Below are 21817 nucleotides of genomic sequence, written 5' to 3'. Positions count from 1 at the left end.
GACTTATTTTTACAAGGTTTCCTCTTCATTCTTCATTCTTCATTGTGAAACATTACTTGGAAGAGTTTGTGTGGATTCATAAAATAGTTACATGCCATATCTCTGCTTTAGTCACGTGGTTTTGTTTACATCCACTTGTCTCGTGGAACGTGCTATAGGCACTAGGGCTTTTTGTTATGGCTTCTCAGTATAGCCAGTAAGCAGTAATTTTTTGTTTACGTTCGAATCTTTCCTTATCGTGCGTACTACGTGTTTCGAGTCGAAGTTCATGATCGAGCAAGTCTGTATTTTTCCTGGTTAAATTCGTCTCGCGTTTTAAACGCTGAAGAAAATCGGTGCGTCTATCGGTGATTCCTTAGTGTAGTATACACTAAGTGTACGAGTTATAAACTTTTTCAAAGGGCTAGTCCGTGCTGTAAAAAAGAATTGAGCAAAATTTCAAGCTTAATGATTTAAATGACTATTCTAACAGTGGATGTCAGTGTTTGCCAATAATGTAGTAATTCCAAATATCATTTTAAACATTCTGTGATAATATAATAATGTTGGATTTAACTCTGTTGCGTTCTACTTAACAATACGATAACCTACTTACTGTTCATTGTTTGAAAGATATATCTTATCCAGCTTTGCTACGATCTAATAAAAATGCTCTTTAAAAATAGAAATTCTATATCAACAAGTTCACAATATTTACATTTTGCAAAATGTTCAAAAACAGAAAAATGGCGGATGACAAAAATGAGGACACAACAGAGGATAAATCCAGGGAAAATAAAGACCAGCCGAAAATGACAGCTGCAGAAGAACGTACGGAATATTTTAAAGAACTAGAGAAATGGCTATATGAAGCATACGCTTGGCAGAGTGTGGCTGCAATGTTTCCATATTATTTAATGTCTGGTCAAATAGTAAATCCAGCATCTGGTACGATTATAACACTACCTTTTGTGAACTACATGTAATTTATAAATGGTTCACAATATATTCTTGATCGTAACAAAATTATTCTATAAAATAGAATAATTATAGGTGTTCCACCATTCCTACCTCAAACACCAAACGTAGCAAGTACACAAAGATTAATAATTGGCACAAATGATCAACAGAATGACCCACTAAGACAAAGAAGGGCTCAAGACCCTATAGGACCTCCATTCCAACCTCCTGGAGCTGAAGGTAGAAGGTCATAACGATAACTCCTGACTTCATCACATTCCAACAGAGGTTCAGCTAGTACTATATGTGCTTATGATACAAAAATACTGCATTTTATATAATTATCTTTCTGGTACAGAATTATTTTATATATGTCCTTTAATAGTGATACTATTGTTTTCTAAATACAGTATTTTTGAAACGTACATTTTTCATCATTATCATTTGGTGTAAGGCTAATGGTATATATTGAAATTTGAGGAAAGAATTCTTTCAGGTCTTGAATATCGTATACCACCAATATGGAAACGATTTGCAGCAGAGTTTATAGATTTGACAATGTTTTTTCTATTGAAGTTTTCTATTGTTTTCGTCGCCATTGATGTTTTTGATTTCATGTATGTAAATTCTGTAGACTATATGTTTCTGCTTTTAGCATTTATCTACATTCCCATTTTATTTCTTTTCAGAGATATAGATGATTTGCGAATGAACTTGCGAATTGATTATAAAATGGCTTTAGACATGACGTACGGAATGTTAGTGTTGGAATTGATTAATCGTGTGATAGTGTGCATCCTCGAGGTAAGCACAGTATTGTTCAAATTTGTCTAACTATTACCTTAATCGAGAAATCTTTTAGGCAATCTGGCTACAGTATGGTGTAAATGGACGTGTGGGTGGTGCAACACCTGGAAAATCTATGATGGGTTTGCGAGTCGTACAGTGTCGCAACGTCACGCCCGTCGATAGACCTAACGATCCCGACGTCGTGCTTGTGTCGCCAGGAACAGATTTAGGATTACCGCTTGCGCTTGGGCGATCTATAGTGAAAAATATGATCTTAACATTTTTATTCCCCGTATGTTTTGGTCTATTTTTCTTTAGATTTAACAGAACTGTTTACGATTTACTTTGTGACTCTATTGTGGTTGAAGATCCTCACAGAAACTTAAATAATAACAGACTCCATCAGCAGTAAATGTACGTTCCAAAAGAGTCAGAGAAACATAAAATATATCTAACTTGTATATGCTGTATGTGTGTGAGGGCAAATGTAATATGTACATAAATGTATAAACCAAACATAGCAACGTCGCGAAGTATTTTTCTAAGGTGAAAGATGATTTGTATGTGTACTAATAATGTAATAATGTAAAAGAGTATGTAAAATCTTGAAAACAAATATTTACAAGCTATTTAAGGAGGGACACTTGCTTTAATATCTGCACAAAGTGTACAGATTTCAACTACCGCAGTTACTAATAAAATATTTTATAATTTAGTCTCAAGAAGGATCTTAATTTATACCACTCTTGACATTCACTATTAAAATAGTATTTCAGTATGCAAATGTAACTCTGATCGTATTTCTTATCGAAAAAATAACGTATTAAGAGTTAGTTACCTCTTTTCGTTAACCTGAGTCCTTATTTAGCACAAAGTTTCAAATAAACACTAAACGAAAGAAACGAACGACTGTGTCAGTTCTTGGTTAAGCCGAAATTGAAATTTGAACTACAGAATTTAACGGCTTGCATTTATGAAATTTTTGATACTACTAACGCCATCTAGAAGTTCATGGTGGACATACATGGAAACTAACAAGATTGGCAACTAACCAATGACGTCACTTCCCAGTTAAACGTGGCTGCCTCGCGATTAAAGGAAGGAGTGGCTTCGCGATCTGTCAAGTTAAATGATTTCTCGCGAAAGTTTATGACTCGTCGCATCGAATAAGTTGTTCCAGTGTGCTTATTACTGTTAAGTTATCGTGTTGTAGTTTCGATATACGGAGAAAATGTCGTCTTCGGGTGATTTTGGAAGCCCGATGCGTAAATTTAAGCTTGTCTTTCTCGGTGAACAGAGCGGTGAGTATTTTCCGCGCATACTTCCGTTGATTTTCGATCAATATTGCCGATGCACCTGACTGTTTTTCCTTGTCAATGATTTCTCGTCCACCGTGAACGAGAATTTCCTGCGAATCCTTCTGACTATTCTAGGTTATAAATCAATATTTCTGGCTGCTTTACAACATAATCGTAGCGATCGAATTCGGCGTCGTTCTTGTTTGTTACCTTTGGAACGTTGTATTCAACATTAACGTTACAGTCAGACCTTTGTAAAATGAACCTCTTCGAGTTGAAAACATCAATAAGTCAAAGCTTCGTTTGTTTCCTTTCGTAAATCCTCGATAACTTGGAAAATAAACAGAAATTGACTCGATACTGTGCATGCAACCGCCTCTGCATCTCGAATTCGCATGATTTGACCTCCTCAACTCCGAAACATAACACACCAATATCTAACGGTCTAGACATCAGTCGACTATGATTCGTTTTTGCTTCATTTACATTGTGTTGCGACGTTTATTTTGTCTTTTTGTTGGTTCTTACGGACGAGCATTTGGGCTTCGATCGTATTGTTGTCGGTTCTACTGCTTCAAAAATTAATAATTTTATCGATTTTGGGAAGTATAGTACACTAAACCAGAGCAAAATTACAAACTTTGTTAAACTTAAGTTCAAGAATAAAATACTAAATTCGTAATCTGTTCTTGTAGTTCCTGCATTCTAAATATCCTTCATTTTTCCTCAATTTTGATATACCTAGATCTAAGTGTGTCTGTTTTCCTTTTAAAAAAAGAATTCCAACTCCAAAAGAATTTGATGCTTTTATTTCTGAATTTTTAAGTATATTAATAACATAGCCAACTTTTCACATTAATCGTGTGATTTGATGTTGCAGTTGGAAAAACGTCTCTTATCACACGGTTTATGTATGACAGCTTTGACAACACGTATCAGGTATGAAACTAATGGTTTCACGGTATATATGTGTATTATAATTTACACATGTACACCTAGCCAATGTTTATAATGATGACAAGTATAATTATACATCTATGCTATCAAGAAAAATGTGAATTTTTACCATTGTAGCTAAATGTTACATAATTTATTGGAAGAACAATGCCATACTGGTTTAATGTATTCACATAGTCATGTGCTACTTTACAATACTTTATAAGTATTGTTTCAATATGAAGGATGTGTATCTCATTGTTGTTGAATTTTGATAAGACTATAAAAAGTGTTAATTATTTATGCTTTATAATTAATGCTTGAATTATTCTCAAACTTTATACTATGAGCACAGTGGTGCGGAAGATAAATTAATATTGATACATTCATAGTTTCTTTCTTCATAGAAAATCATTCTTCCATGAACACTTAGCTCTATGATTGTTCCATTTATGGGCAACCAACACTCATAACTTCTGAGATCATCTATATTCTAGTAGCATACTTTCCAATCACCTTAAAAGTATATAGCAAACCTTGAAAGTCGTTTTATCTCCTGTATAAATTAATTGAATTTACCAACATGAATAAAATCCTGCTTCCTAAATTTCTGGATTTGTTTTTATTTCGAAAGATCAATAAGAGATATTGTTACCTCTAGGAGTAAAGGCTTGTAGTAAGAACAGTAGGGACACCAGGATATTGACTTTATCTAATAGACAAACAGTGTTGTGCACAAAATAATAGCTAGGCACAATTGTTATTTGTTGCAGGCAACAATAGGTATAGATTTTTTAAGTAAAACTATGTATTTGGAGGATAGGACTGTAAGATTACAGCTTTGGGACACTGCAGGCCAAGAACGGTTTAGATCTTTGATACCTAGTTATATCAGAGATTCTACAGTTGCTGTTGTTGTATATGATATTACCAGTAAGTACAGTTTGTAGTGGAAGTCGAACATAACACATCTAATTTTATGCATTGGCTCAAGCAAACTATTTGCCCAGATGCAAACTCGTTTCACCAAACATCAAGGTGGATTGATGATGTGAGGGCTGAGAGGGGAAGGGATGTAATTATTATGCTAGTGGGTAATAAAACAGACCTGAGTGATAAAAGACAAGTTTCAACGGAAGAGGGCGAACGAAAAGCTAAAGAACTGAATGTAATGTCTATTGAAACAAGTGCTAAAGCTGGGTACAATGTAAAACAGGTAAGTTCTTGTACTATTAAATTGAACTTGTGTTATACCAGCCAGTTATTATAAAATATGAGGTGTATTTTATTTATATTTCAGCTCTTTAGAAGAGTAGCAGCAGCTCTACCAGGCATGGATTCCACCGAAAATAAGCCTCCGGAAGACAGTATCCTTTCCGTAAAGCGTAACGTACACACTCGCATGATACAATTACATAATCGTATTTCAGGAATTTTTCGTTCTTCGAACATAGCGATAAGAAGCATATCCCATGTCCTCGATTATTACGTTTATTACAAGATCTTAAATTTAACAATATTCATTTTTGTTGTTGTCTCATTTGAGTTTATTATAATCACTTAGTTTACAGGATCTTCCGCGAGACGTCCTTAAATTTCAGGATAATGCAGTATATTTTTTTATATATTTTCACGCATCTTTTAAGAAGTCTTTCATCACTGTTGCCCATCTTTTAAACATCGTTTCAAATATATTATTTTTTGATATTATTATTTAACATTATTAACCATTTCAGTTGTTTCTGTTCTATTTTTGTGTTTTCCTTAATATGTTGCTAAACCTGTAGTGCAAGAAGTAGTTCTCAAGGATACACCAATTGAACTGAAAGCATCGGAGAGCAGTTGTGCATGTTAAACCACCGATCAGCCTAACGGTAGACAAGACACTGATTTAATTTAAATTTATAAATTAAACTCTCGACGGTAGGACGGTGACGTTCAGTCTGGGTCCTTTTCACAATTTCAAGTGTGGAAAGTAATAGCACTGTATCGAACATCTATAATTCTTTGTTCATGAAACTATAAGTATCACACGGTAGCTTAAGCAGACTGCTTTTACACAATAACGTGTTCGTGTGTGTTAGAACGTCATAGCATCAACATACTCCGATTTGTTCAAACTTTCGAATTCCCCATCAAAGCTACTTGCTTTTTTTAACGTATCAATGAGTGATAATTGTCATACTTCGATAGCCCCATCGATATTTGCCCCCTTTTTTTTTAAATCGAAAAATAAATTATTTAATCAATATTTTGTTTGCCGCGTGTACTTATTATAAGTTTAATGTTAAGTAATGAATCTTTGTATGTTTTGCATTCTGAAAAAAAAAGAACATCAACGAAATACTAGTCGTGTGCATGATCAGTGTTGCCGTTGCATGATATGGTGCACTTATGTATATATAAGTCGCAACGAGGATTAAATCGACAGCAAAGACCGCAAAATTAATTACGTGTTGCGTAAATGCAGTCAAAAATTTAGTCTGATGTAATTGTTCGTTGATTCGAACTGATCGCAATTGTCAGCAATAAGAGTTTCGTATAGTTCGTGCATCCACTCGGAAAAAAAAAATGAATCTGACGTAGAAGAGACGAGAATTTACACGCAACGCGTAGCTGTGTGCGTAGTATAAACAAATACAAAAGAGAAAAAGTCTTAAGAAAAGAATTTCAATGGTGCAAAACTAGCAGCTAACGTTATCTCATCTTTTACGAATATCATTTTTAAGAATACATTGCTCACGCAAAGAGGTTTTCCTCGTTTTGGAACGACCGTTGCATAAATTAACATATTGCATTTTCCGGTGAAGTATTATACATTTTCAACCGAATTAGACTTGTTTATATACATGAAGAATGAAAATACGAATAGATAGAGAAAGTAATTAACAAAAAGTTACTGACAAAATCGGATTTGTACATATTAAATTTAAAATTGGGATATGGATAGGCAGAATGCTATTATACCTAATATTATGACATTTTTGTTAATAATTATTGTAATATTTTAATTTATATAAAACACCTAAAATAGCATTATTATTATTTTTTTTTCTTTTATATTGATTTCTTACGGATCACAATTTTTCTGACCATTTCTCCTTCTTATTTTCTTTCGAGGTTGTCGCGAGAGTTACTTTTACCCGCGTAATATTCTAAGTAGAATTTGTACGTATACAATATCTATCGTAAGGACACCAAAGACAGCATTCGATGTGTAATTTCAATTAAGGTGCTTCGCGGTTGTAAATTTCACTACAATTAATATTAGGGAATGCTCCGTCCCATTTTTGAAATATTTAAATTTTATATGCTTTTTAATTACAGCTATTCTAGCTTCGAAAAAAAATATATACATGTTTCACCCTTTCCGTTCCGAATGAATCACTTTGGAATCGCTAAAGCGAAGGAAATCCTTAAAATTAGCGACGCCATATTGAATTGTCGGGCCAGAAACGGTTTGATGACTCGAACCCAATGGGACTAATTTTATGATTAACATTTAAGAGCCAAATCGTCTGTATTTCAAACAATTTGTAATGACGTTTCAATCGTACGGTTATACGCTCATTATGCTGCCTGAATGCAAGGAATAATAATTGATATTCACAGTATCGATCTCAAGGCCTAACGTTCTTTGCATCAAGTATTTTTAAGATCATCCAAAATTTCCATCGTGGTATTAGCCTTTTAACTGCTGTAACAATATTCAACAATAGTGTACACATTACTCTAAACACACAAGTCAAAGGCTAAATGTATAAATTTGCTGGCTTCTGTGGACAATTTTGTAAAATTTTCTACCCCTTTCATTTTAAATGTATTCGTAAGTGTATGAGTATCAAATAAATTTCAAGATTCGGTATCGAAGTTTATCCTACGCGTGGCCAACTCAGCAGTGAGAAGGTTAATGGTAAATCCCATTCGACGAGAGACAAGTGAATGCTAGAGACACGATTGTAACTCGATTGTAACCCCATGAAAAAAAGAAAGAGAAAATCAAATTTACACGCCGCCCACTTACTGTGATAACGCCTTAACACACGAAAGCAGCTGTCGACTTGCAGAATCAATCACCGATGCAGAACGGCTCCGAGACCGAGGGAGAGAGCGGCTGCATTTGCTAGGGAGGTGGTTTATCAGTGTGCAGCTAAATAATGCTAGCGCCTTTGTGACATTCAGACACGAACCAAACAATTCATCCACATACCTATTTAACAAGATGCCTGGCTTCTTCTGATGTCTACATCGTGGCCCCGTTAACGTTCGCGCGACGAGGGCGTGCCGAAACGTTTCATTGAACACCGTTCTTACCCAAATACTTCTGCCCTAATCATTTAAGTCGTTACTAGCGAGATTCGTTGCTAATTCATGTTACTCCGAGGACAGCTTCGCGTGGTTATATAGTGCGCGTTACGTTGTCGTGTAATCCGCGATCACTCTTCAACGAAAAGAGGGACAAAGAACTTCCTTTCGCGCCGTTCCGTGAACCGGAAACTGGCGTTGACCTCTGCAACCGACTGCGTCGCAGACAGAGATGGGTAACATTCACGCCTGAATAGAAAAATGAACAAATTCAATATTAGTCGAGTGGAACGTTGCATTCGATTGAACAATTATCCAAATTAAATTCAGCCCATCTCTGGTAGCTCACGACGATAGGGTCAGACTTGTATGGTGGGCCTGGATCTCACACTTTCAAGGACTTCACACGAAAAAGATAGATACGATATTCATATATTCTTATGATCAGTTTGGTGTGGAGGCCTCTGAAAGTTAAGTGAGCCAGGCCAGTTTTAATCTCTGAGAGGCCCAAAGGGGTGGTTCTTCCGTAAACTCGTATACAACCATTGTACGCGTTGTCAGACGATCGAAGCAATACATAACAGCTTTCCACGACTCGTACATATCACGATTTTTCGATACTGCGAATCGCGTTTAGACCAGTTTACCTTTCCAAATCTCTCCGGATACTCGGCCCCGGAAGTCGTCGACAGAGATGGACAAAATTTTACTTGAATTACTCGAATTCACTCCAAATATCTGTCTCTCAAACATTAGAGTATCACACAGTGTCTTATTCGATGAAACAAACGAGTATTTATTCGAAATATCATTTTATTCGAAATCCTTAATCAACAAGCAACAAGTAGAAAGTCCCTTGCTTCATCCCGTGTTTGTTACTGGTAATCTTTCTTGGAGTAAAAAAATCATGTCCATCCCTGTTCGATGGCCCATTTTACCTATAAGCGCTCATCCGATCGTCGTTTCACTTTGATCGCGATCATCGAGAAAGCGGGATCTTATCCGACACGCACAACAACATACACCGAGATGCTTAAAAGACGAGTCTTAGGCGCACACGAGATCACGAGGAAAACGACTGAAAGTAAAACGATTTCTTAGCACCGATAGTCGAGGAATCGAACGATTCAGCGACCGTAGTCAACAATCGGTCGTGGGATTATTGTAATTCGTAGAGTGCGTTTATTGGCGAGTCTGTTCGCCGGCGAATTGTTCGAGGTTTATAATGTAATCGTAATTACACAATCTTTATAGACGTTTTTCGATATTTCTTGGTAATAAGCGAGCGACCCTCGACACGCGATCGGGGCTGGGACTGTTTGGCAAATCCTTCTGCATCCGAATATTCGTCGAATATAATTAGAATACTTGAATATCCAAAGTTTATTAACCGCTAGAATAAAATATTCGAATAGGCCCAGCCCTACACGCGATCCGTTTGTAAATTGAAGAAGAAGAAGAAGACGCGCGAACTTTCAGGATATCGACAGGATAAATAAAATCAAGACAAAGTTCTCCTTTGAAAGATAAAATAAAATTCATCGGACGACATTCAACAGATCTGGAAATTAAAGCTGCGTCTTCTTCTTTCACGAGCAATTCACGAACGTGTCACGTGCGACGCCATGATCGCAAAAGTGCGTCGGGAAACACCGTTTATGTGTTTCATCGTTGAGACTGAACGCTTCTAGCGCGCCAGTATCTAATTAATCGAACGAACTTATTATACCGATCAAGATGCAACGAGGAACGACATTTTTGGGGGATGAAACAAAGAGGGCAGAGAGCGGTTTGGGGGTTGGATTGGAATTTCGCGTTTCCAGAGAGCCACACACGACGCGGGCCAATTTCGCACCTGCTAATTAGAAGTTAGTGAAACAGTAGACGCGTCCGAAGGGAGGTAAACGCGAGGTTGGGAAAGCTGCGCAGTCTGTTGAGAACCGGACGCAGGTTTCCCTAGTGTCGTCGTTGTACGTTGATGTGATAAGGCTTTTTTTTCGGAGAAACACCGAAGATAACGATAAAAAGAAGGAGAACAAGTCGCGCGTTGTTACTCATTAATCCGTGCTTAAACGCGAACTCTACGTGCCCTAGCACCGTTTTCCGAACGTTAACTCTTTGCCGCACGAGGTTTACATTTTTATTCAGACCTCTCGTGCACGCCAGTGTCGAACATATTTTATTAATTCTAATTTGAAAGATTACAAATTATTGATTCGTGTCTGCAGATTTTAAATATACTTTACGATTATTGATTAATCTGATGATTGTTGGCGAATATTATAGAAGTAATTGTTGATGCAAGCTAATGAATGATTCTAATGAAAATGTTCTAGATGTGTTAACCAGCCTGCTGCAAAGAGTTAAACTGTCTCTCTAGCGCCAGCCGCTGTGCATAACGTGTCATTTAGCGTCGATTCGCACCGTAATGTGTCGCCGCGTGTGAAGATCTTCGAGGCCTGCTGGTACCAGTCCACAAAGGTGTTCAGTATCAATCTTTTACGTATGAATCTATGTTTCTAAATTGGCTTCTCGCGTATACTTCCTCCACAGATCGCAGAGTTTGCAAACGAACCCATCCGGTGGTTTATTTTTTTTTTATTTTTATTCGTTGTAATGCTTGCCTCTGTTCCAAAAGAACGGCTAAACCAGCTGAGACCGATGGACTCGTATCACTTCTGGCGTCCAGATCCTCTCCACTTGTATGCGCAGCCTCAAGGACTATTTATTAAGAGTTCCAAGGCGTATGTTTTCCTTTGTTTCGGCCTCGCGAGCGGAGGAGACGACACTCGCCGACTCCTCGAATGGAAACACGCTCGTAGTTCGACGTAGGATAGGATCTTTTACGACTTTCGATACCGAGGGTAAATCCGGGGTCGGATTAAGGTGACTTTTCACTCGATAGGAAAGTATCTCTTTTTATCAATTAATTTCTGATTAATATTTTCTGTTAGTTTTTCGCAAGTTCTTCAAAATTTCCTTCAATCTAGCGTTATTTCACTTGAAAACGTTATTTCAAGATATTCCAGTATCCTTGTAGCTTTACTTAATCCGACGCTGGGTATACCGCTAATGTTTAATCTTCGCCTATTGTAAGACTCACGCCTAAAGAGGAAGCGTCACATTCGTCACGGCCAGAGGCACACTTCCGGTTGCAGCCTAGGAGATATTTGCTGGGGCTGTCTCCTCCGCGTGGCGGCGAATCGAACGAACCGAAGTACGCCGATCTAGTCGGAACGATCGACGCGTCGATCGTTCAGTGATTCACGGTGCTTGCTTTTCGGGGCGCAGTGGGATTGATATATTTCGTTGCGGCGTAACCCCTTCGCTTACGACGAGGATCCAAGAGAACTCGAGACGTCGGTAGAGGTTCTAGGTAGGATTTTAAATTTAAGTCTAAATTCAACCCCTCGAGGCACCGGGATAATGGTTCACCCCATTCGATTGTACATATATTTCAAATTCCATTCAACACTTCTTGAGTAGATTCCAGCATTCCATTGGTTCTTCGTGTGTTTAATTCTGTTGAACATTCCTAAAAGTGTGTCGAGATTAATAGTTTGTGTTGACCGCAAATGTTCCACGGGTCGAGGGGTAGTTGACTTAATTCGACTTATTATGGGAAAATACGGGGGAATTTGTATAAAATTGGCTCGATAGTCATTGTGATAAAATATATCTCGACAGCGTAATTTTTGTTTGATCGTTCTAGGTAGGTCGTTATTCTATTCAAACTCGATTATATTCCGCGGTCGTCCTTTGCAGCGAAGGGGTTAACGGCGATTAATAGTACGATAGCGACGATGATTTCTAGCATTTCAAAATGAAAAATTCTTGTGAATGTAATTTGCAAGCCAGCCGCGTTTCGCGGTCGAAGTTATTGTAGCCGATGTTTCTTAGTTGAATAGAGGTATTCGCTGTATCGTCTCTTTGCAATTAAATTGTCAAACTTAACGTAGCAGTAGGGTGCGATATTCATTAATTGTAAGGTTAACCCTTGGAGCCTCGACGTTGCTTTGCGGCTAATCATTTCTAAACCAGCTCGAGTGTCACTTTTCTTTAGAGTCGATATTACACGCCTGATACGCCGAATGAAACTTGACAAAGAAATAGAAGATCGAAATTCTTGATACTTTTTATACGTTCTTGGAGAACTCGAGGCTAGAAGGGTTAAACGTCAAGGCTTTAAGTTTCCGATACATTATATAAAATAGGAAATAATGTACGCTTTTGTTTAAACGTCATCGAACGAGATCTTGCAGAAATATAATTGAAAATGAACATTACAGTCCTTTTTCTTTCAGTTAAAGCAAAATCAATTGGCCATTGAAGGTCATCGTCGCGATTTTCTGTATCTGCCATAGAGGGGGGTGACCTTGAATGGTAACATGATTTTGTTTTTGCCTCGATACATAGAAGCTTAAAATCGAAAGCAAGCTCCCAGTCATTTTTTTAAGATTATTGAAATTATAGATTGAGCTGGGAATTTTTTAATTTTAATATTCCATTATCTATAAAATATTCGAACATTAGTTCACAGGAATAATCCCAGCTCTAATTAGTAGTCGAAGGGCGACCGAAATTCTTCCAAGTTTGAAAGTTGAGCCAGAATCGACCTCTCCAGCAATTCGTGGCGTCGAACTTCTCGAAAAATTCGACGAACCAATCGTTAAAGTCACCGAAACAAACGGCAGCGAGAAGTTCCACGAGCACGATCGTTTCACCTTCCAATTCCTCTTATTTCGGCCGTAATTCCAATCGAAACTGGAACACGTCAATTCGGGGCTTTTCGTCTCAAACTTTTCCCACGGTGCATGGTATCGGAGGAGTCGAGTGGAAGGAACAATTGGGTAAGTTTAAGGAATATTGGCGATGAAAATTACGAGGGATAACGTTAATCCAACCTTTCAAGTCTACAATTTATCACGTTGCAAATATAAAGAATTATTTTATCTTGCGTTATTTCTGTAATTGCTAGTTACGATTACTCACAGAATACTTGTTTGTGTAGAATGAAATTTAATTTGCTAAAGGCTGGATTAATTCGAGTATTTCAGGGTAAACGGAAATGCAGATTAAAGGTGATCCGGGTCGACGAGGGTTTTCGTCGTATTAAAAACAGATCGCTGGGAAGGAAAATACTGGGAAATCCCGCTAATCCGTATATTAATTGGGAGGAGAGATCGTCCGAGTGAAATGCAGGTTCGGAATTAACAAAATCTTCATTGATGAAGTTTTATCGTTCTGAGAGGAGATTACCGTAGGACGAGAGTCCAGCGATAGGAAGCTCCGCTAGTTTGGATTAATTGGAGTGAGAATGTTGAGACTAATGGGATCCAAATTAACGAGGTTTTATCCTGTCGAGAGTACAATTCGAAAAGTAGACTGGGATTGCAATTAAATGGGCGTTAGATCGAGAGAGAAAGGATAAGATACGTCTGGGGAATAATCTCTATTAAAAAACTTTGCATTATTTATTAATCAAATGCTTGTTATGATGTATCAAAGAGAGTTTAATATACAAAGGAATCAAATGTGTCTATTGCACGTTGATATTTATCGATTGATCTCATTTTAATTCTTGGTCTGACCAGTTACGGTCTTATTCTACTCCCTTGAGAGACTAGACACAGTGCCTAATCTAAATGCTCGTATCGGAAGCAATTCCGAGAAAGTATGGAATGCAATGTATTACCAGAGTATAAATTCACGTACTGTACTATTATGTGGAGTATAAATACGTTTTATTTAACCGGATGAAACGCAGTATTGCTATTTATAACCCACTTACCTGGATCCTTTGACAAACTCTCTACCCTACTTCGTTCAATCAAGATTTTCATAAGGCTCTTATCTGTGCGGGGAAGCATTCTCTTCTAACTCGATAATATCGTGACGGTAAAATAAATAATCTTTTAAATATTGCGGGGAGAAAGTATTACAAGGCAAGTTTCAGAGGCATGGGAAAATGAGGCGGACGAGATAAGCTCTCAAGGAGAGTAAAATCAATAACGAAGATTGGACGAATTTTAGAAGAACACCGCACGCGAGAATAATAAGTAATTATATAAAAGAGTTTCGTAAAAATGTTCTTATAATTTTTACTGTATACTCACCTCGACGAAGTGACCAATTTTCACAGAAGTCTTTGATAAACGGCGTGGATGATAGTAATTGTTTACATAGTTTATTGTAATGTCAATTATATACAAATTTAAAATTACGTCCAGTGCTTCTACGCTGTCACACGCCATCCCATTCCTCGTACAGCTACAATCGTATTCCCCGTTATTCTTTTCATTCGGCACAACAATATCAGCGACTCGACGAACCACTAAATTTAATTATTTATTATTTACAGTCTAAACTCGCTCTCGTCGATGAAGAGTCCTTGTTCGCCCAACAGGTATCACCCTAAAAAAATTCTTACGAAAAACAACGGGTTCGTTCAGTTTCACTTTCGCATCAACATCTTCTTGAACAGCGATTTCTCGCAGCAAATCGATCGCTATCGTGGCAGCGAATATTCAGCTAAAGTGTCTCTTCCAATCATATGGCAGTATGCTGTTGTTTAGTTTCATAGGTGGCTCTCTCCTCCATTTCTCAGTAAAAAAATGAACCCCTTCGCGGTGCTAGTCGATTCGAGATCGCGGAATTGCCGTTCTTCGAGCGATTTGATTTATTCGTCTCTTCCGTGTTTTCATTGAGCAGCTTTACGGGATAGACGTCACTTCCAGCGTCTGCAAATGTTCGATAAACTTGATTACCATGGATCCAATTGGCGATGGTTTCAATTTTGTCAGAATTTTAACAAATTCCCGCTGGAAGTATCGTCAGTGACGAAGGGGTGCTTTGTTTCAGGGGTCTGACATCTGAGGAGTCGAAGAATCGAATGCATAGGTGAACGAAGTCGCAGTAAAGATTTTTTCTTTTACAGAAGAGATGATTTTGTCTCGACTTTTAATTGAGGCCTCCAATAATATTCTTAAAAGAAAACCAGTAAATTGAAGAACGAATAATTAAAATTCAGACATTTTGGAGAAACTCCTCCTTTAAGTCACAGTAATTCTCATGAAATAAATAGTGATATTTTACTGATTCAAGGTAAAACATTCCTCTTAATTTAAAACAAATCTTCATTTCTCCATACAATACACGGATTTCTTCTCTCATTGTCAGACATCCGAATGACTATCATCCACAAAACTACCCCTTTACGTCGAGGCAAACTCGACGTCTTCGGTTCCACCTCATCATTTATGGTCGTTTATTGGGGATAGCCGAGGAACACGTGTTCAGCTCGAATTCAACACGAATTCTAACGCAAAACGGGGAACAATTAGGGTCACAGGGGGTTACAAAAGGTGTAGCCTCGAACAGTTAGACTCAACGCTTTAGGAGATGATCTTTTTGGTAAACTCTGCGTTTTCTTTCAAGACTGAGAGTTCTACTTACATCTTGCTATCGTATATCGAGGACTACACAATTTTCGGCAGTTGGTCGTATGATTTGTGTTTGTTCTCGCTTCGTACGAAACGATTACATTCGCGGAGACATCGATTTATGTGTGTTCGTTTCGCGTTCACTGTACACTTCAGCTTCTTAGGCGAGAGGATTCGGGATCGATTCAAAGACGGAGGGGTCGTTGCAATCGATCGCACATTCTTGAGGATTTTCAAGGATCTTCGATCGTTGAGAATCGCCAAGGGTGTAGACGATTCTGGAGGTTCGTCGTGGATGAACACATTAGCTTTCATTGTCTTATCAGGTCTAATTAAGATAATGCCAAGATGGACGTTGCAAGACGTCTCGATAGCTCTTGAGAAAAAATACAATGTAGCTAGGATGTCCCAGAAAATGTCCCATAATTTTTAATGGAAAAGATGTTCCAAAGTCTGGACTGTACACCGAGTGACTTACAGTTCTAATTACAATTTGGTTTCCAATGTATCTAGTTTTTGGGATTTTTGTAACTCGTTCCAAAGATAAACCAATCACAATGAAAGCGAATATAACGAACATCGATACATATATTTGTATCCATCACATCTGAGAAGTAACCAACTACCTTCTGGGACACCCTGCCATTCCCAACAATTTTACAGACAATCATTTCCCACAATCAGACATCATAAATAACAGAAAGCGTTTCTCAATTCCCACAGTTTCAATCTCGAAGATCAACTTCATTCATCCACCTCCCGTGTGAATCCCCGTATCGATCTACATCGAGCTCCCGCCTCCCGACTCCTCGAATATCACCGACACCCAGCCGAACAATTCGTTCATAAATTCGAGGGACACCTTGCTCGATCTTTCGAGGTTATCAACCGTCCGCAACTGTTCACCTCCGTCCGCAAGGTACTCCTGAAGTCAGACCCTCAGCTCGTCCATGACCTGTTGCTGATGATTGTGTCCCTTTTTAAGAGTGCCTGTACCAGTCATCGCCATGCTCTCCTGCTGGAGCTGATTGGGACTGATGATCAGGTTCTGTCCAGGCTTCCCAGGCTTGGTGTTCTTCGGGGGTGGCGGCGGCATGGGCACGTGGCAGCTGTTGTTCTGCAGATCGGCAAACTCTGGCGGTGGGATATGCTGAATATGGTGTCTTTCAGCTGTCTTCGTCTCCAGGTCTCCGCAGATGTTGTTGGGCATCTGTCCGTTCTCTTGGCGCTTCTTCGAGCAGTTGTGTTGGCTGCTCTTGTCGCGTTGATAGTAGACTCCGGCGAATATCAGCACGTTGAGGATCAGCAGGCTGCAGCCTATCGCTATCGTTACGCTGAGGGCTGTGGAGTAAGCTGCGAACCCGTCCTCAGGCTGTGCTGTGGAGTCTTCGTAAGCTACCTCGCTAGGTGAGGCAGTGGTGACGTTCACTGTCTTCTCCGCCAGCGTTGCCTCCACTGTCGTCACCCTGGTTGTCGTTGGTATCCTCTGGATGAATCTTGGAGGCACCTGTAGGCGAAAGAAAGCAGTCAGTTGACTTGGAAGGATAGATATGAATGTAAGTATGAGAACTTAAGTTTCTATCACTCAGTAGTTCAGTAGTACAAAAATTACGAAAAAATTGTCGGTGAACAATGCGTTAAAATAGCCATGCCTATCGCTTGTAGATGTACCTGCTCAGTGTCCAGAAGATGATGCGACCTAGGTACGTCGTCCGAGCCAGGTTTGTGCAGGTCTGGGACCAGGTTCAGCCAAAACGAGAGTCTGTGCGCCCTGTAGTGGTTCTTCAGCTTCGATTTGAGCTCTGCAAACACGAATGCTTTGTCAGCGGTGGCCACGGAAGAGGTAAGTAAAAGAAATATCAAACTTCGAACAACCCGCTGGCACGGTGGCCTGGAAAGGCTTTTACAGCCTTCACGGGTGCCCTTTCCGTATTAGCGGCGGAGTAATTAATTATTGTCGCGCGGTAATCTCGTACAGAAGGCGGGTTCGTTAGTCAGTGCGCCCCAAAGTTCCAAACTGCAGAATCGCTGGGCGAGGAAGCCTGCTCCGAGGGGTAGGGTGCGCTGTTAACCCTCGGGGTTGGCTTTGCTGAGACTTTTCTACTTGCGGCTATGATGCCCGCATAGTTTGAGCCGCGCTGCACTCGAGCGTGAATCGAACTTTGCGCCCTACCGTTATTCTGTTCGTCATTTCGAGTTCCTTGTCGCAGTTAAGCGCACCGGCCAGTTGTAGAAAATACTCAAAAGAGCGATTGCCTCTGAGCGACGACGAACTGAGATATCTTGATCATGGTAGGTTTCGTGTTAAATGGATTCGAGTCGTCCTTAATAATACACGTGTCAAAGTAAAATGAATTCTGTTGCGAGACTAGAAATATTTATTCGTTTCACTTCCGTTTTTTTACTGTTATTTATCAATGGAACACGTGTATCTAAATATCGCGTTATTAAGTTTCCTCTTCTCCCCGATATCTGAATATATCCCCTCATAAATCACGATCTCCAGCGAAAAGAGAATAATGATACCCTGCTTTATTATGCCACGCAAGACGCACAAAGTCATATATTGGATAGAAAATGTATTCCGCCAGGTTCGTCGCTTTCCGCGGCAGATTTTCTTGTATATCCCGACGATAAAAATAGACTCTCGTCGAGCAGCACGAGAGTCGAAGGGGACGCAGGTGACGTTGGCTTTTCATTTCAAAGTCAGCGACGCAATTTGAAGAGGCTCCGCGAGTCTCGCAGCACAAGTGAACTCCCGCGGGACTGCCAGGTTTGCTCCTGACGAACTGCCACTCTCATTTCACCCCGGGAACGAGAATTATGCAAATAAATCTTCGCTGATCCTCTTAGTTACATGTGCAAAGTGCGTGGAAGCGCCCCCCCGGGAATTAGATTCATTATACTCACTTTGGGACGTAATCGGATTAAATAATTTCCGTTTCCGGTTCAAAACGTTCCACGAGAGGAAACGAGGAGCTTCCACTCCCTAAAATGGACCATCACTATTTTTACCTTCCTTTATCCTTGGAATTTCCAGGTCCTTCTTTGTAGACGTTTCCTTTGTTTGAATGTGGGCAACGATTGGAATTTTCTCAGGCGAATTGACAAAACAGATATCGAAGAGACACTGTTTGTGGTGATTAGTGTACTTGGGTAGATGCTACGTGAATTTTTTCGTTTATTTCAGAATAAAATTCACAGTAATTGGATAGGTATTGAGAGTTGAAGTCCGGAAATGTTTTCTTTGGAATCTGATAGAAGTTCGAAATTTGTTATCCCTTAATTTGTAAGTCGAGTGCTCTTTCGGACCGCAATTTATTTTTCTATTAGTACTTCCTTTTACTTCGGTATTGGCGTAAGAATTTAACGAGCGCTGATAGTCTTGAACTCGGATAATCTTAGAGCTCGTAGCTGCCTCAGTTTGCCCGTAACTAATTCCAAAGTTCGTAGTCTTTCCTCGTCACTCACCTATGCTCAGGTATTTCTTGTGCACGGCCTCGTAAGCGACCCAGCCGATATTCTTGAACTTGGTTCGCTCTGGTCCCATCGGACCTAGGTCTGGCGTGCCTTCGTTTGGATTCCTGCCAGAGAACAAAGAGGTTACTTTTTTTTATTACCGAGGGCGACACTTCTTAGTTTGCAATGGTACAGTAGTTTATCGCCTCTACAGAAATTATTTGCAATGCAGCGTGAAGGGTGAGTTCTTAGAGTTTGAATTTTCCAAGGACTCACCCCGTGCGCACGAAGTTCGTCAAGTAAAGTATCACGCTCTCTGAAAGGGCGATCTCAGCTTTGGTGTAGTTCTTCGGCCAATGGGAGAGGCCGCCCACGATGGGCGCTCCGAAAAAGTATGGCAGGTCCTCGCCATGGATGCAGCCTGGCTTCTGTAAATGAAATACTCTTTCAAAAGAATTTCCTCGAGATTAAACTCAAAATTAAACATCAATTAGAAGAATTATATAAGTTCAAAGCCTTTTCTCTCGGTATCTGTAATGAAACACAATCGTGACCTTCTATGTCTATTAAAGAAATCGGTATAAATTAAATGATAGGTTTGATATTTTCAAACAACAGACAGATTCCTTTAATAGACATACAACGTACGGATATTTATGGGACTGACTGTATGTAAATTTTCACTCCTGACGTTTCTAAGGGAAATGCTTTAAGGATAATCTCGGAATCATCGAGTCCCACCGACAGAGCCTCTCAATTTCTCCAGTGAAATGTCCGAGTATAATTTTTGTTTTTATGCCTTTCGAAGAAACAACGGATATTCACAAAGGCAGGGCTGACTGCAGTATTGATGGCATTTTAACGACGCGGGACGTCGCTCGTATTTTAAACGGGAGAAAAGCTTTCCCGTCGGCACGGAGATATTGAAGGGAGGAAAGAGCAAGACGAGCGAGGCACGATATGTGCTCGTCCCTAGGTTTCCAGATTACTCTAGGTCCTTTCGTCGTTCGACTTGACCGCGGGAATCTAAACGAACGATTATTGAAGGACCGAGACGTCATTTTGGTGCCCCTGGACGTCTCCTTTACTGAGGAGAATTGAAAATTCGCGACATTCTCACGGTATTACCCTACATTTCGTAAACAATATTTTTAATAAGTAGGTCTCGGGCTCGTTCCTTTTTCAACATGTCATGGTCGAATTTTGAACAGTGAAATTAAATTATTGTTCTTTTTTTCTCTCGACGGCATTTCGAACATGGAAAGGAAATTAATATTTATCTTTTTTCTCGACAAAAGTTTGAATAGTGAAACTCCATTAATATTCATTTGCTCGACTGTGGGGACAATGCATGATTTCGTCATTGCAATGTAGCATTGTAATTATATTTTATTGAAAAAAACAAAGACAACCACAGGAATATATCTCTGTTGATAAATATAAATGAATCGAAATGGAATAAAGTTTACTTTTATTTAAAGCGTTAGATGAAATGTTTACAAATAACAAACACATACCAGAAGAATGGAATAACTTCCTCGGAACAGAGAAACCTGCAAATATGCTACACGTGGCTTCAAAGGATTACGTTGAAAGCTGATTCTCGGTGGCTGAGCCGAAGAATGCGCTGAATGCAGTGTTGCAACGTTGCAATTGCTACTGCAAAGATCCCATTAATGAAAGTTTCGCGAAGGGTCGAAGGTATCGAATAATTCCCTTTAGAATGCTTCCCTTCCCATGGTTTGCAAGTTTTCAATTTACAAAGGAGAACAGGGTTCAGTGTTGCTTCGCTCTCTCTCTCTCTCTACAGTGGTTTCCCCACGATCAAATATCGCGAACGTATCTTCAGATGCCTCTAACGAGGAAGACGGAGACAGACAGGCAGGGGGGCGAGATAGAGGGAGAGACAGAGAGCCTATTCGTCCCACCAAGATTGAGACTCGGAGGCTGCAATGTTCCCTTTGAGCACGCCGGTAATGGAGACCTGCATCTTTTGTGGTTGCAACGTTTCCTCCCTAATATTTCCCTTATCGATCCCCTGTGTAAGTCTTCAACCTCTTTTGAGAATCACCTACCACGGTGCACTCCAATGCATCAGCTGCTTCTGCTTGGTTTCGTGGTCTCTGCCAAAATGGAATAGGGAACTCGGGACGTGCCGTTCGTAAGAAGAAATTGAGCATTGCATTGCTCTGGTACTCTTATAATTTAAGCACGTACTTTCTCTCCATTTTGATTCACTTCGTTTTTCTTGGACGAAGAAACGACAAATAGTGCTGGAATAAAGAAATCAGACGATGGGGAGAAATCGTAGCGATCTTGAGTAAGATCTAAAGTTGGAAATTCGACAAGATAGAGTACTTTGAGACCCCGTATCTTAAAATCTGGACGCTATTACTACTTCACCTCGCTTACATTTTGCTTCCTAGAATGTTCAGCTTGGAAATCCCTCAGTACCAGTTACATGCACATTTTTCTCGATGGCGTACGTAACTGAGAAGTCTCCCCCGAAGACGTCGCTGTCCCCAAGTGATCTTACGTCACGCTCCTCTTCCACGGGACTGACGTCCCACATACTTGGCAAACTACGTCCAACTTCGCGACCAGTTCGCAGATTCTCTCGAGGAACTTTCCTCCCCTGACGAAGATCGA

At 39.5% G+C, this 21817-nt stretch overlaps 3 protein-coding genes across 6 annotated transcripts in view; 2 read left to right on the top strand and 1 right to left on the bottom strand.

The window, feature by feature from the left end:
- The first annotated feature begins 178 nt into the window (after positions 1 to 178).
- LOC128886108 (protein FAM8A1) lies at positions 179 to 2453 on the top strand. 3 transcript variants are annotated; one of them, XM_054140696.1, is made up of 6 exons: positions 179 to 335; positions 722 to 927; positions 1033 to 1179; positions 1436 to 1556; positions 1629 to 1743; positions 1802 to 2453. In XM_054140696.1, exons 2-6 carry the CDS (start codon positions 726 to 728, stop codon positions 2138 to 2140), a joined length of 924 nt encoding a protein of 307 aa, XP_053996671.1. In that variant the 5' UTR covers positions 179 to 335; positions 722 to 725; the 3' UTR covers positions 2141 to 2453. The 3 variants fall into 3 exon arrangements, with proteins under 3 accessions (XP_053996671.1, XP_053996672.1, XP_053996673.1); XM_054140697.1 differs by lacking the exon at positions 179 to 335 and adding an exon at positions 336 to 477; XM_054140698.1 differs by lacking the exon at positions 179 to 335 and adding an exon at positions 370 to 496.
- Positions 2454 to 2800: 347 nt separating this feature from the next.
- LOC128886110 (ras-related protein Rab6) lies at positions 2801 to 12553 on the top strand. Of its 2 annotated transcripts, none has more exons than XM_054140699.1 (6): positions 2801 to 3029; positions 3907 to 3965; positions 4736 to 4895; positions 4973 to 5178; positions 5263 to 5329; positions 8016 to 12553. In XM_054140699.1, the coding sequence occupies exons 1-6, from the start codon at positions 2960 to 2962 to the stop codon at positions 8087 to 8089; spliced, it is 636 nt and encodes a 211-aa protein (XP_053996674.1). In that variant the 5' UTR covers positions 2801 to 2959; the 3' UTR covers positions 8090 to 12553. The 2 variants fall into 2 exon arrangements, with proteins under 2 accessions (XP_053996674.1, XP_053996675.1); XM_054140700.1 differs by lacking the exon at positions 8016 to 12553 and adding an exon at positions 5750 to 7001.
- A 1888-nt stretch (positions 12554 to 14441) lies between these two features.
- The window catches only part of LOC128886104 (neuroligin-4, Y-linked), a 266124-nt gene continuing 258748 nt past the window's right edge, over positions 14442 to 21817 (bottom strand). The window contains exons 8-11 of the mRNA XM_054140678.1: positions 19445 to 19596; positions 19181 to 19293; positions 17381 to 17511; positions 14442 to 17216 (exon numbers count right to left, since the gene is read on the bottom strand). Of these exons, the coding sequence (XP_053996653.1) occupies positions 16641 to 17216; positions 17381 to 17511; positions 19181 to 19293; positions 19445 to 19596 (972 nt within the window). The 3' untranslated portion in view covers positions 14442 to 16640. The remainder of the gene's footprint in view (positions 17217 to 17380; positions 17512 to 19180; positions 19294 to 19444; positions 19597 to 21817) is intronic.

The sequence above is a fragment of the Hylaeus anthracinus genome, unplaced genomic scaffold (assembly GCF_026225885.1).
Source record: "Hylaeus anthracinus isolate JK02 unplaced genomic scaffold, UHH_iyHylAnth1.0_haploid 11982, whole genome shotgun sequence".
NCBI lineage: Eukaryota > Metazoa > Arthropoda > Insecta > Hymenoptera > Colletidae > Hylaeus > Hylaeus anthracinus.
This window is presented reverse-complemented; position numbering and strand designations above follow the sequence as displayed.